We start from the raw sequence: 15035 nt of genomic DNA, 5'->3' as shown, positions 1-15035 counted from the left end.
CCTAAAGAAAATCCATGGATGTCTGACTGTATCTGTAATCTAATTATTAGAGTGAACCGGGTGGAAGAATCACGCGGCTATTCGCTGTCCGCTCCAGAAAGAGAAGTCTCGGATCTGAGTTCTCCTCCCGGGAGACCGCCCTCGGCGCTCTCCGGGCTGGCAGCAGCAGCTTCCCTCAGACAACCGGCCACCTGCCTGGCTTGTGGAAATCATCAGGTTGGACGCTACAAGAGGTCAGAAGATGGAAAGGGGCTTTTAGTGTGTCGGAGTTGGTGGAGTCCAAGCAGGGATTTTGTTGGATGAAGACGACACAGGCAGCGTGGATCAGTCTGGAGGACCCGGCTGCAGAGCTCTCGAGGCTGCCTTTGCAAGGCGGTTCCCACCCCCGACCCTCCCCGGGTTAGTTTCAAACTCATTCTGGGCTCTCCCGCTCACCCCCACCTACATGCCTCAACATGCTAAAAACACCCGCGGCTTCATTCTCCAGAAATAAATGGTAAAATCTAGGAACACTGAAAGGCTTATATTAACTGCTCTAAGGGTTAGAAATGCAAAAACCAACCCCTGCAGTGTGTGTTTGAGTGCGCAGAAGCAGCTCATTAAAGAAAAAAGAAAAATCACTAGAAAAAAGGTGCCAGGAACACTTAAAAGAAAGTGCCAGAAACAGCTACAACGAAATATAAAACTTTGCTCCCATACAGGCCTTATACACGCAAGCTTAAACTTTTCACTTTAATTTCGAAAGCCCTAGAGGCACTGCCTTGGCACCTTAAACCCCCAACGGGGATGCTGGCAGAGGCCCCGGGTGGGGAAGGGGCGAGTTTGGGGGGAGAGTGTCTCCGAGGTACTAGGGATACAGAAATCTAAGGTGCCAGTGGGGAGTGAGAAGAACCTATTATTGGGGACACGGCGTCCGCGTGGTACTGGGTCAAGGGAGTAGCTATGATGTGGGGGGAAGGGCTGGGGAAGGAAATGAGTGAAGGGTAAGGGGTCGCAGGGAAAAATCCGGGCCTCGGGGACAAGCGGAAAGGAGGAGCGCAGCAGCACCGAAGCTGCTCGTCTCTCGCCCCCGCCTTCCCTTTTGCGCAGAATCCTCCCCTTGGCTGCAGCAGCGCGCTGCCCCCACTGGCCCGGCGCGCCGTGATCGATCGCAGGCTGCGTCAGAATGCTCCCCGCGTATAAATAGGGGTGGCAGGACCGCGCCGAGCCGCACACAGCCATCCACCTTCCCCTCTCCCTCTCTCCCTCGTTCTTCTCTCTCTGTAGGCCCCCATCTCCGCCGCGAGCCAGAGGGGCTCGGACCGCCACCATGAGTTCCTTCAGCTACGATCCGTACTACTCGACCTCCTACAAGCGGCGCTACGTGGAGACGCCCCGGGTGCACATCTCCAGCGTGCGCAGCGGCTACAGCACCGCGCGCTCCGCTTACTCCAGCTACTCCGCGCCGGTCTCCTCCTCGCTGTCTGTGCGCCGAAGCTACTCCTCCAGCTCCAGCTCCTTGATGCCCAGTCTCGAGAACCTCGACCTGAGCCAGGTAGCCGCCATCAGCAACGACCTCAAGTCGATCCGCACCCAGGAGAAGGCGCAGCTGCAGGACCTCAACGACCGCTTCGCCAGCTTCATCGAGCGCGTGCACGAGCTGGAGCAGCAGAACAAGGTGCTGGAAGCCGAGCTGCTGGTGCTGCGCCAGAAGCACTCCGAGCCCTCCCGCTTCCGGGCGCTGTACGAGCAGGAGATCCGCGACCTGCGCCTGGCAGCGGAAGACGCCACCAACGAGAAGCAGGCGCTCCAGGGCGAGCGCGAAGGGCTGGAGGAGACTTTGCGCAACCTGCAGGCGCGCTATGAAGAGGAGGTGCTGAGCCGCGAGGACGCCGAGGGCCGCCTGATGGAGGCGCGCAAAGGAGCCGACGAGGCCGCTCTCGCCCGCGCCGAGCTCGAAAAACGCATCGACAGCCTGATGGACGAAATCGCCTTTCTGAAGAAAGTGCACGAAGAGGAGATCGCCGAGCTGCAGGCTCAGATCCAGTACGCTCAGATCTCCGTGGAGATGGACGTGTCCTCCAAGCCCGACCTCTCCGCCGCGCTCAAGGACATCCGTGCTCAGTACGAGAAGCTGGCTGCCAAGAACATGCAGAACGCCGAAGAGTGGTTCAAGAGCCGCTTCACCGTGCTGACCGAGAGCGCCGCCAAGAACACCGACGCGGTGCGCGCAGCCAAGGACGAGGTGTCCGAGAGCCGCCGTCTGCTCAAGGCCAAGACCCTGGAGATCGAAGCATGTCGGGGCATGAACGAAGCGCTGGAGAAGCAGTTGCAGGAGCTGGAGGACAAGCAGAACGCCGATATCAGTGCTATGCAGGTAGGGCACCCCGCAAAACACAGTGGGGGGGGCGGGGAGGGAGCTGCTGGAGCAAGTTGTGGGGGTGGAGTGGGGGAGGGTGGAGAGCTGAGGGCGCGCCCAGAAAGTGGAGACCGGAGATGGAGCATCCGCATGCAGGCTATTAGGGAGTGGAACTTGGCTCCTCCGAGACGGGGTGGGAGGGGTGGGGCACTTGGAGGGCGGGGGTGGGGGCGCCACTGCAGACTGAGGGGACGTGCTTGGTGCAGCAGAATCTAGATCCGCATTAAAGCTGCCCAGCCCTGCAGTGGTGGGGTGGGGTGGGGTGAGGTGGGGTGTGGTGGGTGAAGGGGTGGGAACTGGGCGTTGCCCCTGGCCTGCCTCTCTAAAGTCCTTTATTAACAAGTCCTTTTGCAGTACAGATTGGACCATCTGCTTAATTAATACAGCAGAGAGGTTCTGAAGGATAAAACCTGTGACCCAGCAGACTCAAGACTAGTTTTATCAACCACTCCTTGCCGTTAGGTAGACAGGAATGCAGTCAAAATTGTAGCAGATGATGATGATGTTTGCAAGATGACATTTCTTTTTAAGACTCTCCATTTTCTGGGGAGGAGAAAAAAAAATAACACAATTACATAGAAGATATTTTGGTACAGTTACTGCTATTTTTTAATCTAAAAAGTTATATAGGTACATACAAAATATTTTAGATACAATTATTACTATTTTTTTAATCTAGCTACTTCCTACTCTTGTAAATGGAGTAATTTCTTGCATGGCTAAGAGAAGCCTTGCTTGTGCCAAGGAACTTTTCTTCATAGATGACTTTAGAATCTTAATTGATACCTTTAATTACTCCACAAGCCTTTCATAAGATGTGACTTGGATAAAATTAACTAATGACTATGAAACAAAGTTTTTTGTAATCAATTAAAAATTTTTGCAGGTATTTTATGGTTATTAGACTGTAGAAATTCAAAGAAAAAATTTCTTCTATCCATTTTTATTAACTTTTTTTTGTTTAAAGCTAAAAAAGAGAAGGCTGTTGCTTTAGGGGAGATTTTATCTAAGGGGTGCTCTTTGGTGTTAAGTTGGTTAGGCCTTTGCAGCTGTATTACAGTTATGGTTGGATTTTTTTCCCCCTGTCCTCCAATAGGACACAATCAACAAATTAGAAAATGAACTGAGAACCACAAAGAGTGAAATGGCACGATACCTTAAAGAATACCAAGACCTCCTCAACGTGAAGATGGCTTTGGACATTGAGATCGCAGCTTATAGGTAAGGACAGAGTGGGTGGTAGGAGTTATTCAGGCTTAGGAAGAAAATCAGCTTTTATTTATATTGAGTCTGAAACCTTGAAGAATAGTCCTTTGAAATAATTGTTCGCTTTTTGGCTTTTTCTAAGAAGGCAAACGTTTTTTAGAATGTTGAGAAGGTATTTAGACAAATGCAGAAGATCTGACTCTGTGTCGCAAAGCGTCATATTCTTAGTTTCTCATTACATTTTAAATCAAATAGGGCTATTTTAAGTTTGTTTTTCTGTTTTTTTGTTTTTGTTTTCCTGGTGCCAGGCACAATATCCCCAGTCATGAAGTTTTGATCATTCCCAGCCCTGTTCTGGCTCTCCTTTTTCCTTTAGGGGTGGCATTAGGGAAGGAGGATGAGTGGTGGGCTCAAAGCAGACAAATTGTTCAACACACTTCCTGTGTTTCTCATTAACCCCATCCTTCCCTGCCTTCCCAGGAAACTCTTGGAAGGTGAGGAGACCCGACTCAGTTTCACCAGCGTTGGAAGCATAACCAGCGGCTACTCCCAGAGCTCTCAGGTCTTTGGCCGATCTGCCTATGGTGGGTTACAGACCAGCTCCTACTTGATGTCTGCCCGCTCCTTCCCATCTTACTACACCAGCCACGTCCAGGAGGAGCAGATCGAGGTGGAGGAGACCATCGAGGCTGCGAAGGCCGAGGAAGCCAAGGACGAACCCCCCTCTGAAGGAGAAGCCGAGGAGGAGGAGAAGGAGAAGGAAGAGGCTGCTGAAGAGGAAGGAGCTGAAGAGGAAGAAGGTATGGTAAAAAGGAAATTCCTACAAGGTCAAGTGCAGTCAGGGCATGGGTGTTTGTTAGTTAGGAGATGGCTAAGAGAAGCCTTGCTTGTGCCAAGGAACTTTTCTTCATAGATGACTTTAGAATCTTAATTGATACCTTTAATTACTCCACAAGCCTTTCACAAGTACCCAGTTTCTCAAATTGGCTGTCCCCTCTGCTTAGCTTGGTAGCTTTTTGAAGATAACATTTCAAAAATATTCTCTTCTTGCTGTCTTTTTATTCTTATTATTAAACTTAAAAAAAAAATGCATTTGTCCCAGCAGTTGGGTGACCTTAAGAACAAAAATAGTTTATTTTATTTATTTATTTATTTTTAAATAATTGTTTGCTTTTTGGCTTTCTTCTGAGAAAGCATTGAGTTCAGTGGCCGGCATCATCAGTTGAATGAGTGTTGGGGAATGGAGCTGAGAAGGTTGGGGGGAGCTTTCTGACAGTTGGGGTTCCACACAAACCTTAGCAGAAATGTTTGGAATGACTTGCCCTGGATTTGGAGCTTGCACGTTTCCTTTTTATGTCAAAGCTGCCAAGGAAGAATCCGAAGAGGCAAAGGAGGAAGAGGAAGGAGGTGAAGGAGAAGAAGGAGAAGAAACCAAAGAAGCCGAGGAGGAGGAGAAAAAAGACGAAGGTGCTGGGGAGGAGCAAGCAACTAAGAAGAAAGATTGAGCCCCTCTGTCCTTAAGCCTTCCAGGAAGAATTCTCCCAAAATCAGGTCAACCCCATCACCAACCAACCAGATGAGTTGCAGATACTATATGAATTAAGAAGTCAACATATGTATAATTCAGAGATGACTTAGGTTGGACATTCAGTGTTGTGCTATGACTTTCCTCCTTATGCAGAGCATCTGTCTGCTTGCAGAGTGGCTTCCTGGCTTGCTGCCAGCCTGTGCATGGTCCATGCTTATGAGTTCAGGATCTATGGCAATGTGAATAATTCAGATGTTTACAATTAAAAAAATGAATAAACGAATTCACTAATGTTAATGTTAAACTTCATGGTACAAATAGTCCTTTGAACCTTTGGTGGTTAGAAATTAAAGACCTCGAATCATGTGCAATAAATGGTAAATAAAGTTACACTGAATGACATTTCTTGCTGTGGTTGTTGACTTAATTAAAATATCTTAAAGTAACAGTAGAAGCCAACTGGACTATCGACCTCCAAATTTTAAGTCCCCAGTTTTAACAATTACAATGGATTTTTCCCCCCTAATTGGTAATTCTGAGGGATAACTTTAGGTCATGACCAGTCATGAAATCTCTCCCCTCCAAAATTTCGCTGATAATAAACTTGAGTAAATGGGAGACTCTGGGATTCTTCTTTTATTAGCAATATATTCTGTCCCATGCAAGGTACTATGTAATGTTGGAAATGGCTTTCTTGTAGGCAGTGGTGTAATATGAAAAATACACCTTTTGTGGTAAATAGGTGACCTAATAATGCAATGTGGCCAGAATATGAATCCCACCCGTCTGTTACTATAACCACATTATTTTAATATAATCCAAATACCATGGGCAGAAGTGGATATCCAAGCAATTGATAAAATTAGAAGGAATATCTTTCTTCCATGTGTAATTTCGGATGGAGGGAGTGAGAATATCAAAGATGATTTGCCCTTGCAAACATCATGTTGCCTGCAATCCTGAGCTCATGTCGGTGTGTTAGTAGCTTGATTCTGTTGCCTCAAGTAAATGACATTTAATGCTACCCACTTTAAATTTTTTTAAAAACTACAGATAACAGATAATGAAATTGTTACCCGTCAGTAAAGGGAGGAGATTATATACCTGTATGTTGCATTGTTCTGCATGTCTTTATTGGGAAATATTTGGATTTCAGTGATAGCTCTAACTGGTTGGACATTGCATCAGATACACACCCCATTCATCCTCTCTGTTCACTGTAAAGTCATGAAAGCTCTTGCACTTGCACTTGATGTGGAATGTAGATGAAATTACTGATTATCTGCTGTTCTGCCTTTGTTCTTACATAATTGCTTTGTCAGCTAATTCGTTCAACCTTTGTTCTTCAGACAACTTTCAAAAAAAGTAGGCGAATTTAACCTGAAAGCAGAGTGGTCTCCCATTTAAGTTTATCTGATTCTTCGTACTACCTATTTCTAGTTAAATATATGTCACCACACAAATAGGTAAAGTCATTTATTTATCATGATGCTGTGAGTTTGAACTATGAAGATTCTTAGTATATTGGCTTCTGTAAAGATGAGTCTCCTCAGAAACCCAGCTTTTCACGTTTATGTTCATTAAATATGGGATGCTACACCTGAGAAGTCTAAGATACGAATTACATGTAAAAAAAGAAAAAGTAACTTTAGCCAAATGGAAATGGTTGGTTTCAGAATTACTTGAAGTAACAACACTGTACCATATACTATCCTGTGTGCCATAATAAAATACTAAAAAAAAACCCCTAAACTAAATGGACTTGAAGTCTTTAAAAACATTTCCTTACATGTGGGACCTAGCTCGGTAGCTCTGTCTCTTCTGCCTCCCCCACATCTCCAGTTCTGTTTCAGTATCCCCTCTCCCAGTTGACGACAGCATTCCCTAGTCAGCCAATTCTGCAAACCGGAGACTGGACAGGCATGACCTCATGCTTCCCATTTCCTCTCCTCAGTTCCTCTGGTTTAATCTAACCAAGTTTTACTGATTTTATTGCCTATGTATCTTGAATCTATCCATCCACACTTCTCCATTTACCCTGACACCACCCTAGGAACCTTCCAGTCTACTAGTGTCTACTAGTGTCTTCCTTTGATCAGCACACTACAGTAAACCATCCTTTAAAAAAGACATTTTGATTATGTCATCCCCTTGACTAAAACCCTCCAATAGTTTCCCATTTTTTAAAAAGATTATTTATTTATTTATTAGAGAGGGCACAGGCAGAAGCAGGGAGAGCAGCAGGCAGAGGGAGACAGAAGCAGGCTCCCCGCTAAGCAAGGAGGCTGATGGACACGGGACTTCGTCCCAGGACCCCGGTATCATGACCTGAGCTGAAGGCAGATGCTCAACTGACTGAACCACCCACGCACCCCAGTTTCCCATTTCTTTTAAGATAAAAATCAGAATCTTTAAACTCATCTTGAAGGACTTGCATTGACCTGAGCCCAAGCTCCTTCTCTGATCTCATCTTCTCTGTATCCCCTTTTTCCTTACTTCCCATGCTTCAGTCACCCCGCCCCTCTGTTTTTTCACCTGTTACAAGAGTTTTGCTGACTTTTCCATCTGAAGCGCTCTTCTTTTCTTCCCTCATTCTTGCCCAGCTGAAGTTCAGTTGCCATTCCCTTGGGAAGCCTTTCCTACCTGGGCTAAATTCCTCTACTAAATGCGTTCTTAAGACCATGTAGACTTTGCAGACATTTACACACTTGTAATCAGCATCTGTGTCCAGGATCGTTTGATAAATGTCTGCATTCCCTGCTAGAGTTTGATCTTCCGAAGCATGGTAATCAGACCTCCTGCCACCATTTCATCCCAAGCATCTAGCATTGTTTCTACCATAATAGAACCCAAAGAAATAGTGAATTGATAACTTCTTGACAGATGAGAATGCCTAGACAACCAAGAGTATTCCTTTAATCAGTCCCAGTTCCAACACCTTGCAATCCAAGAATTTATTCTGGATTCTAGTGTTCTTATTTTGGAGCCGTGGCCATATATCCCCATCCCCACCCCAACTCCAGCCTCAACTGTTTTAGCTGCATATAGGTTCAATGGTTGATGTGTCAGATCCTTTCTAGATTCGTGATTCAAAATTCCTGAAAAGCATGTGGAAGTTTAGGCTAAATGGGAAATTTACATAGAATTATGATGTCCACACTAAAATCCATCACTTAAAGGGAATTGCCAACTTAGTGTAAAGGCTCATTCCTAGCATTAAGCTGGTAAGTAGTCAATTTGATTACTTCTTTTTCCGCACATGGAGCTTCTGATGCTGTCAGACTAGTCACTGTGTCCCAGGCACTGATCTAAAGGCATTATATGTATTAACTCATCAATTCCTTTCTTACGTCAATATTCTCAGTCCTATGATTATCATGCCCATTATACAGATGAGAAACTACAATTAGGTAAGCTGACCAAGGTCACACAGCTAGTTTGTGAAAGGGCTGGGATTCAGCCTCAGCTCTAAAGTCCATGCTCTTAACCAGTACATCACGCTGCCTTTCCTTGGCAGTCAGGTTGAGATGCATCTTTGTGGAATCAGAGCAGATCTTCACAGGTGTGTGTTGTGACAGTGGCGGCCTGGGAATTTGCACACAATTATTGGAATTCTCACGGTGCAATTCTTGTACCAGTCAAGGGGCAGTGTCCCATTGTAGTTCCTTAGGATGCTCAAGCTTTTCTTTAATTTCTTTGATTATTTATGTCCATATCTTAATTCCTCCACTTAATTGTAAGCTGTTGGAAGGCAGGAATTGGGTTTTATAAACAGAGATCAGTTTGAAGTTTATTTTAACAATCATCAACTTTCAGGGATGTTGGTTCTCAGGGTGTTGTTATTCTATTTGGTTATAGCTTTCTAGTTTTGTTCATATGTCACTGGCTCTATTGCTTTTTCTCTTTCTGTTCTTCCTCTTCTTCATCCTTCCTCTTTCTTCTTTCATGTCTTCTTGTGGTAAGCTATTCCAAGTCATTTTGGGAAGTGGATAAAAGTTGACTAAATAAATAAATGTCTTGATTTCCTTCTACAACATCCAACAAAGTGCTTTGCATTTAGTGGGCATCTGAATAAATACTTCTAGAATGGCAAAGGTTTAATGTGTATAAGAACTTTCCATAAATATGGCCAGGATGATTTCTTCTTTCTTTCTTGGAAACAGAGTGTGAGATACCAGAATTGGTTCAGCCTCGGTTCATGTTTGAAAGGGGGTTCCAGTGGACAATTCCGAGTATTTTCCTCTTTGGAAAATGTCCAGCAGATTGGAGTACAGTGAATTACACAGACTATGCATGGGGCCCATTTTCAGTTACGGTCTTCTAGAAAATTCCCAGTGAAGGTCTTATATGAGAGCTAGAAGGTCAAAAGGTAAAGCATCATGAGCAAAGAAAATTTCAGCAGCCCAAGACCATAACTATTGGTAGCCTTTTAATCCTACTTCAATGTAGATAATTATTTGTAGGGAGGGTTTAAAAAATATAACAACAGTATTCAAACAAGCTTAAATGGAAAAAATCATATTTCCTCCATTCAAACACCATTGTTTTCATTGATATATTCTTCTTTAGTCTTTGCTTCTAATTATGCATATTTAGACATAGCATGTCCATTCATTTCACTCATATTAATCATGCGACAGGCAGTGTTCTAAGTACAAGGAGTACGACAGACAATATCCCTGCTTTCAGGGACTATGGTGGGGTATGTGTGTGCATAAATGGACAATAAACAAGTAAATTAGTTAATAAGTAGGTGACACTGGATTTCGACCAGGCAGGCAATGATCTGGGGAAAGAGTGTTCCAGTTAGGGGGAACAGCAAGTGCAAAATCTTGGCTTGAACCCAGAAAAATGCCTTCAGCTCATTGCTGAGCACTATGAATGGACAAGAGAGTAAAACAGGATGGAAAGTAAAAAAGCAAAGGCCAGATTATATAGGGGCTTATAGACCAAGGAGTCTCAGTTTTATTCCTTGTGCAGCAAGAACGTTCTGAAGGGGTTAAGCAGGGGAAGGTGGTGTGATCTGATTGCTACTTCATGCTACTTCATGAGGACCACTTTGACTCCTGCAGAGAGAATGGATTTTAGGAAAGCAAGAATCAAAGCAGAGTGACTAACTAGATGGCCGTTTTAGTCCAGATGAGAGAAGGTGGTGTGATGACCCAGCAGAAGGTGCAGTAGGAGACACAGCATGATGTGGAATGATTTAGGAAGTTCTTACGGTAATATTTTATTGACAGAGTGAATGCATGGAGAGGGAAAGTAGTAAGCGGTACCTTATTTTCGATAAGTATATAATATTCATCAAATTAATATGCAGTAAGTATTAGCTATAATATTCATCAAATTAATATGCAGTAAGTATTAGCTATGGATTTCTGTGTAGCAAATCACTCCAAAACTTAGTGGCTTAAAACAATGCCAACCTCCCATTATTTCTTAGTCTTTGCAGATCAGGAGTTTGGGAGTTTGCTCCGTTGGGGTGTTCTGACTCTGGATCTCCAGTGCGGTTGCAGCCAGATGGTGGCTGAGGTTACTGTTATCTGCAGGTTTAACTAGGCCTGCAGAATCTACTCCAAGGTGGTTCACTGACTTGGCTTGCAATTTCTGTTCCACGTGGGGCTCTCCATAGGAGCTTACAATATGGCAGCTGGCCTCCCCCAAAGCAAGGATTCCTGGAAACCAAGGTAGAAGTTGCACTGTCTTTATGACTTAGTCTTCAAAGTCACACACCATCATTTCCACTGTATTCTTTTGGTCACAGAAACCAGCCTTTCTGATTCAGTGGGAGAAAGAACTACAAAATGACATACCCATACATCAAGAGGTGAAGATCATGGGAGGTCACCACAAGATAGTGGGCATGTGATGATTTCTTTCATGAATAATCATCTATCCAGCTTCAAATATTCTTCTTTTTCTCATCAGAGTTCTTAATCCATCAGTTGTGCCAATTTAAGTTTAAAAATATGTTCATGAAAAGTATAGGCAGCTTGGCAATGAATATCTTTATCAATAGATTTCTTCACAGTTGCCCTTCTATGGAAGTATTTCTTTAGTAATTCCCCTAGGGGGATTATGTGTTAAAAGGGTATTATGCACATCCGAATAGCTCCTCATATGTATCCCCATATTATTTTTCTATAAAGCTTGATCCTTATACTTTAAAGCCTTAGCTTTCCTGTATGAATTCATTTGAAATGAAATATGTATTATTTTAGTTAATTAGGAAAAATATGGTAGCAACTAACACGTGACCTATGGTATATTGTGACAGGAAAATAAAACTGTTTCTTGCTTTGTGAGGTGGTCAAACCTATGTCAGTTGACCTCAGATTCTTTTTTTTTTTTTTAATACCTGAGATTCTGATATAGGACACACAGAATTTTAAATGAAACACTTCTAATAAACAAAAGTTATGTTGATCACAGCTAGTCTTAAATATGAAGTGGCTTTAGAAAAAACCTCAGAGGCTGTGGATGAGACTCAGGTTTCTTGTAGCTATTAAAGACATTTTCATTTGTGTATCGATGGCCATTGATCCCTTAGCTCTTAGCTAAATGCCTCTCTTTCAATCTATAGCTACCCACATCTGTATAATTTCATAGAGACTACAGGCCATTTCCTGATAGGACCACTAAAAAGTAAACAAAGAAACAAAAGAAAAGAAAACAAAACCCTAGCAGGATGCTTCCCTGCAGCAAAACTAACATTCCTTTGTTACTTCGTATCTCCCCTATTACTAAAGACAGAAACCCTATATTAAAACTCTGAGTTTCACCTAATCATCTCTTGTTTGAGAGGGAGGAATGATCTGCTCATTCTGAGCTGTTAATGTATTTCTAATTATTTAGTCCCTGGAAAATCCCACCTTTCTACTGCAGAGGTTAAAACACACAGGCATCCATGCTCACACCCACTGGAGAGAACCTCTGGCTTGCTCCTTCTTCTCCCCCACCTAGGCACACTCCCGGGAGCCTATGTGTGAAAGAGAATCTTAAGTGTAAGCCACCAATCGTTCACACAGTTTAAGACAGAAGAATTGGTGTCAGACATGTGAAATCAGAGGGCGATTTTGAGGCGAGAATAAAATGCGTCACCTTCCCTAGACACAGATTTGTGTTGTTTCCGGGGACTGGCCGGGTTCTGAAGACGCCGAGTCCTGGGGATGCTGGGAGTGCGGGAATGTGTGTGCAGCCGCCAACGGGCCTTAGTGACTTTAGTGACTTAGTCGCAGCACTTGAGAAAGATAAAGGAGCCAGAGACACCTTGTTCTCTATTCCCCCCTGTAACTTCTTGTCTGCCCCCAATGCCTTCCGGTCTCATGGAAGGGTGGAAATTAGAAAATGGCCAGGGTGCCTCGGGAGAGAGCTGTAGCCATCCAGAACTCGGCCGAAGTCTCCAGAAACGAGGAGTGGAGGCTGACTGCGGCTTCTCCAGCACTGCGGCACGTTTCCCGGGGTGACACACAGCTCTTCAACAAAGCCCACCCCTCCCACTCCCTGTCACGCAAAGCAATCCACTCCTGGTATTTCTGGAGGGGGGGGGGTGTTATTTGGGCACTCACCCCTGAGTTTGTTATTCTGAGACGCGGTGAGGCAGGCGTCTCTCAGTTCAAGTCGCAGAAGCCAGGAGCCTCTGCGGCCCTGCACCGCCCCCTGCACCTCCTCCCTGCCCGCCTGTGAAACAACACTTTGCTCAATCTCAGGGATCGTTTAAGCAAGATGAGTAGAACCGTCCTTTTGCCCAACGGCAGGGCGTCCTTGCTGAGGACCTGAAGGTCTAATTGTAGATTCAGGATCTTTCCTTCCCGTCTGCTCGGGACCAGCAAGACTCTCTCCCGACACCCCGGCCCCGCGCTGTGGCAGAAGGAAGATGGCGAGGCGGGATCCGGGAGCCTCGGCCGGGAGCTTCTGTGTTTCTAGACAGAACGGAGCGCATTTGATGGTGTTTTAGAATTACACCGAAAACATGTAGCGTTCTCATACTTCTAAAAGTAATTTGAACAATACACCTCCGTGACCTGTTAGAATCTAATGAGCTGAGATGAAAGTCTTTGAAAAATCAAAATGTTCTCTAAAAAGGCCAAATGTCACTTTTTTTTTTTTTTAACCCTCACTCACTGTAAGCCGCCCTCCGGGTCCCCTCAGCGCCACCCGACTCTGGTCGCCGCTGGTCACAGCTCTTTTGTTTTTTTTTTTCTTTCTTTCCATCTTAGCAGAAGAGACCCAGAGCACCGGGTCCAGCCCGGGGGTGGGCGGGGGGCGGGGGGAGCTTATTGCTGCTTCTGTCCGCGCAGCGAATGGGCAGAGCCCAGGAAACCCGCGTGGCGCGGGGACCCGGTGCAGCCTCAGCCCCCCAGGGAGCGCGATCCCCCCAAAAGTGCAGAATGCGGCCGCGGCAAATTCTCTAACGACTGGGACCCCCGCCCCCACCCCACCCCGCACACGGCGGAGTTCCAACACTTGAATGTTTTAGAGCAGATTGGGTGATACACATTTTCGGCAGGACGCCCAGTCATTTGGGGGTGGGGCGGAGAAGGGAAGGGGGTGGGGGAGGCGCTCGGAATCTTCCTCTTGCTGGATCTTTCTCCAGGTCGCCGCGCCTGGACGACACCCGGGAAAGGTCCGCAGCGGAACTGCCCCCACTGCGGTCGCCGGGCGGGCGCGACCCGGCGTCTGGGCAGAAATGCAGCCTCTCGGGAAACCTCTCACCAGTCAGTCTCAGCAAGCTCAGAGGTGTTTCAGCCACGGCGGGGGCGGCTCCGGGAGCCCAGGCTGGAACAGGCGAAGGTGGGGGCAACCGCAGTCTTACGAGGCTATGCCTCTTTCCTCAGAGGCCTGGCTTGAAGCTTAAGCCGCTCAGGAATCGGATTTTAATGTAAAGAAACCGGACTCTGAGGTTTCGGCAATGCTGCGGTGGGAGTAGGAGCTGGAGGGAGGGGGACCAGACCCGGAGAAAGCAGCTCAGCCGCAGGCGGGCGTGGTGCGATTACTTTCCGATTTCGTGGTGGGGGTGCACCAGCTGCGTTTGCATCACACGGGTGCTTGTTAGACATGCAGAGCCTTGGCCCCACCCCAAACCTATTGAATTAGACCCTGCATTTTAACCCGCATTCAGGGGGTTCAGGTGCACATTAAGCTTGAGAAGCCCTAGTAAAGAAAAGAACCAGTTTAGAGCTGCAGCTCACTCCCACTCTTGGGGGGGGGGGCGGTGCAGAAAGGGGAGGCGGAGAAGGTAGTAGGCCTTTCTGCATATCACAAGGAGGCAGGTAGAGGCTCAGCTTTCTCCCTTTGCATGTTACAAGCTAAGCACTGGCCAATGGCTAGACATTAATTTCATGTGTTTTCTTCTAAACATTCACTTATTATCCTGGACAGTTTCGGTGAAAGAACCAGCACTCACTTCCATTTGGAGGCCTGCAGAAGTAGGGCCATTCCCTACCTCCCTTTGCTGTTCTGAGGCTTTCATCCCCCAGACCCTTTGAGAGTGCCCAGGCCCTTGTGGGAAAACTTAAAAAGGAGAACCCAAGTGAAAATTACTATTATATTATTCTCTTGTTCTCTTCCCCCCCACCCCCGGGTGTTTGGTGGTTAGAAAATGTGCACTGGAAATTTCTGTGGACCTCATATCTGCCCCAGGGACAGCTTTAGCCTGGCGTGGGACCAGGAAGAGTGAGCACTGGTGTATGGGAGACCCAACAGAAGGGAGAAGGCAAGGTGCAGAAGAGGGTTCAAGGCCTCTGAGCCCATATGTTGGGGGCAGTCTTTGTCCTGGGTGTAGATGCCACGTTCTGGGGCTCACTGTAGGCCACATCTGCTGGTAAGGGTTCCGGGAAGTTTATATCATTCATTCATTCAACAGATAATTTACAAGTACCTGTTATAGGCCAGATACTGTCC

At 46.1% G+C, this 15035-nt stretch overlaps 1 protein-coding gene across 1 annotated transcript; it reads left to right on the top strand.

Moving 5' to 3' along the window:
• Positions 1-1175: 1175 nt before the first annotated feature.
• On the top strand, positions 1176-6884 carry NEFL (neurofilament light chain). The gene is made up of 4 exons (XM_004763250.3): positions 1176-2356; positions 3495-3619; positions 4085-4404; positions 4967-6884. Exons 1-4 carry the CDS (start codon positions 1310-1312, stop codon positions 5107-5109), a joined length of 1635 nt encoding a protein of 544 aa, XP_004763307.1. The 5' UTR covers positions 1176-1309; the 3' UTR covers positions 5110-6884.
• Positions 6885-15035: the final 8151 nt, after the last annotated feature.

The sequence above is a fragment of the Mustela putorius genome, unplaced genomic scaffold (assembly GCF_011764305.1).
Source record: "Mustela putorius furo isolate JIRA1106 unplaced genomic scaffold, ASM1176430v1.1 tig00003937_pilon_pilon_pilon, whole genome shotgun sequence".
In the NCBI taxonomy this organism is placed as follows: Eukaryota; Metazoa; Chordata; class Mammalia; order Carnivora; family Mustelidae; genus Mustela; species Mustela putorius.
Note: the sequence above shows the minus strand (reverse complement) of the source record. Positions and strands in the feature narration are given on the sequence as shown.